General features: G+C 51.0%; 1 protein-coding gene across 1 annotated transcript; it reads left to right on the forward strand.

Annotated features, from left to right (window-relative positions):
* Positions 1 to 727: 727 nt before the first annotated feature.
* Positions 728 to 1,163, forward strand: NGA_2119620 (yth domain containing 2). Its single transcript, XM_005855425.1, has one exon. The coding sequence runs from the start codon at positions 729 to 731 to the stop codon at positions 1,104 to 1,106; it is 378 nt and encodes a 125-aa protein (XP_005855487.1). The 5' UTR covers position 728; the 3' UTR covers positions 1,107 to 1,163.
* Positions 1,164 to 2,153: the final 990 nt, after the last annotated feature.

Genomic DNA, 2,153 nt, shown 5'->3' on the forward strand with positions numbered 1-2,153 from the left:
CGATAATTTGTTTGGGGCCTGGTCAATAAATTGAGCAGTCTCCCAACCTCACTGCTATGGCTTTAAGTAAAGATACTGGCACAAGTGTGGAAACTGACAGGAGGCGCATGCTGAAGCCCATGAACGACGTTTTTGACAAAACATCCCCTACTCTTGCGTGCGATGATGATGACAACGCTTGTGTCATTTATTCCCCCGAGCGAAATCTGGAAGAAGACACCGACGAACTTGGTTCTCCGGTAGTATCCCCGCCCCTTTCCCCGTCATCTCGAGGCATCCAGCAGACCGCTGCAATAGGTAGACAGGGAAAGAGAAAAGATTCCTATGAAAAAGGCCCTTCTGCCTTTTCCCTCGCTCCTGTTGCAGCTTGCAATACCGTTTCGGGCTTTCCTGCCCCGACCGCCTTGCCCGCCTCCTCGCTCGCTTCCTCTGTGCCTCGAGATCCCCGTAAGCTTGCGAGGGAGAAGATCGCGCATCGGACTACGGCTGTTAAAAAAGTTGATTTCCTCTTGCCAAATGAAGAAGACTCAGGCGATCATGGCAAACGCACTACTTACATGCGCAGCCATGTACTTGAAGCCATAAGGGCAACGTCCAGACAGACCTCTTATAGTAAATCATGCCAGCACTGTCAAAGTCAGCTATCTACGCTTCGGTGTGGGAAGTGTGGTAGGTGCGAGCATTGCTCTTCGATCATCTTTTGCAAGGGTGCCGAGAGGCGAAGCCGTCTGACGGAGATCGGCCATGTCAATCGATTGAGTGAACGGATGGATAGGGCTATTTGGGACGCATTTAAGGACGTGAAGAAAGGGTTTGACCCCATTTTGGCGTTAGTTCAGCACGCTGGAGTGAGTGTCAATTTTAGCCGGCCCGCAAAGGGCGAAACTGCGCTGATGGCGGCTGCTTTCCATGGCAAACTAGCAACTGTCAAGGAGCTCTTGAGTTTAGGCGCAGATCCGTGCCTAAAAACAGCTGATGGTCATACGGCATCGACATTCGCCAACAAATACAATCACAAAGAGTGTGCAGAGTTGTTGGCGATGCACCCTGTCGCGGTTCCCGCCCAGCGAGATGGAGTGCGCCTCGGGCATGCGAGGCAGCGCTAGTGGGTCTGTGCTGTCTTTTTCTATAGAAAAGGACCTTAAGTGCATGTCAGATCTTTTTAGCCTACATCTTGAGCGTGTGTGACGGATGGAGATAAACATAGTACTTCTTGTTCTGACATTTATACCTAACATGTGTTTCCAGAAACTGAGAGCGTATCCTGTGTCAGTTATTTCTCAGCTGTAACACAGCAGGTGGCGGCATCGATCGTCTTGTCCTTCGCGGATCGTCCTTGACAGAGAACAGCTCGTCCTCGGTAAAGGAATGCAGAAGTGTCGGATGAGGTTTGAGTGCGATAGGTAGGTTAGAAAGCACGGTGTCTTTTGATATCCTGGCCAGGTGGAAGTCGTCGAGATATAGGCTCGTGACTAGTTATGAGACGTCCTCCATGTGGGCCCTTCCTTGGTCCTTGTTGCTTCGGATTGTGATCATCCGCAGCACCTTTTCATGGACTGAGAAGATACGTGTGGGTTTCCCACAAATATTTTCTTTGAAAGACCTGATCATTATTCATGATGCCCAGTCAGAGGTGGAAATCCTAAATGACTGTAGGGAAGGTGCCGAGGTCCGTTCCATGTCATGGAGGTGGGAAAATTGGTGCTTCCCTATGAAGCGAGTCATCCGTGCACACCAAGTTTTGTGTCGCCGACCATATGCATGCATTTTTCCGTATATGCGCGCAGGCTCCGTGCACGTAAGCTAGTTTACTGGCCACCCCCCGGGTGCACGGGCTTGGACCTGAGCTGGACGTTGAGGAACGTTACGGGACAGCGACGTCTTCCAACTGACAAGAAACGTCCGCCGTGACGGGGCCAAGTGATGGGTACTGTACGCATGGCATTTCCGCGTCTCTTAAGTGTACGTGAAGTGAACGCTGTGTAAGAATAGATGCATTCAGCAGGTATCCTACGATGATGCAAAAGCAAGTAAGAGACCTCGTGGGGGCGCATTATACCCCTTGATCACACCATGCCCCTGACGGGCCCCCCTCTTGGCTTCCTGAAAATACTTGTTGAGTGCTTCACCTCTGTGCTCACATCATACGAATC

This window comes from Nannochloropsis gaditana, assembly GCF_000240725.1.
Source record: "Nannochloropsis gaditana CCMP526 unplaced genomic scaffold scaffold200, whole genome shotgun sequence".
NCBI lineage: Eukaryota > Eustigmatophyceae > Eustigmatales > Monodopsidaceae > Microchloropsis > Microchloropsis gaditana.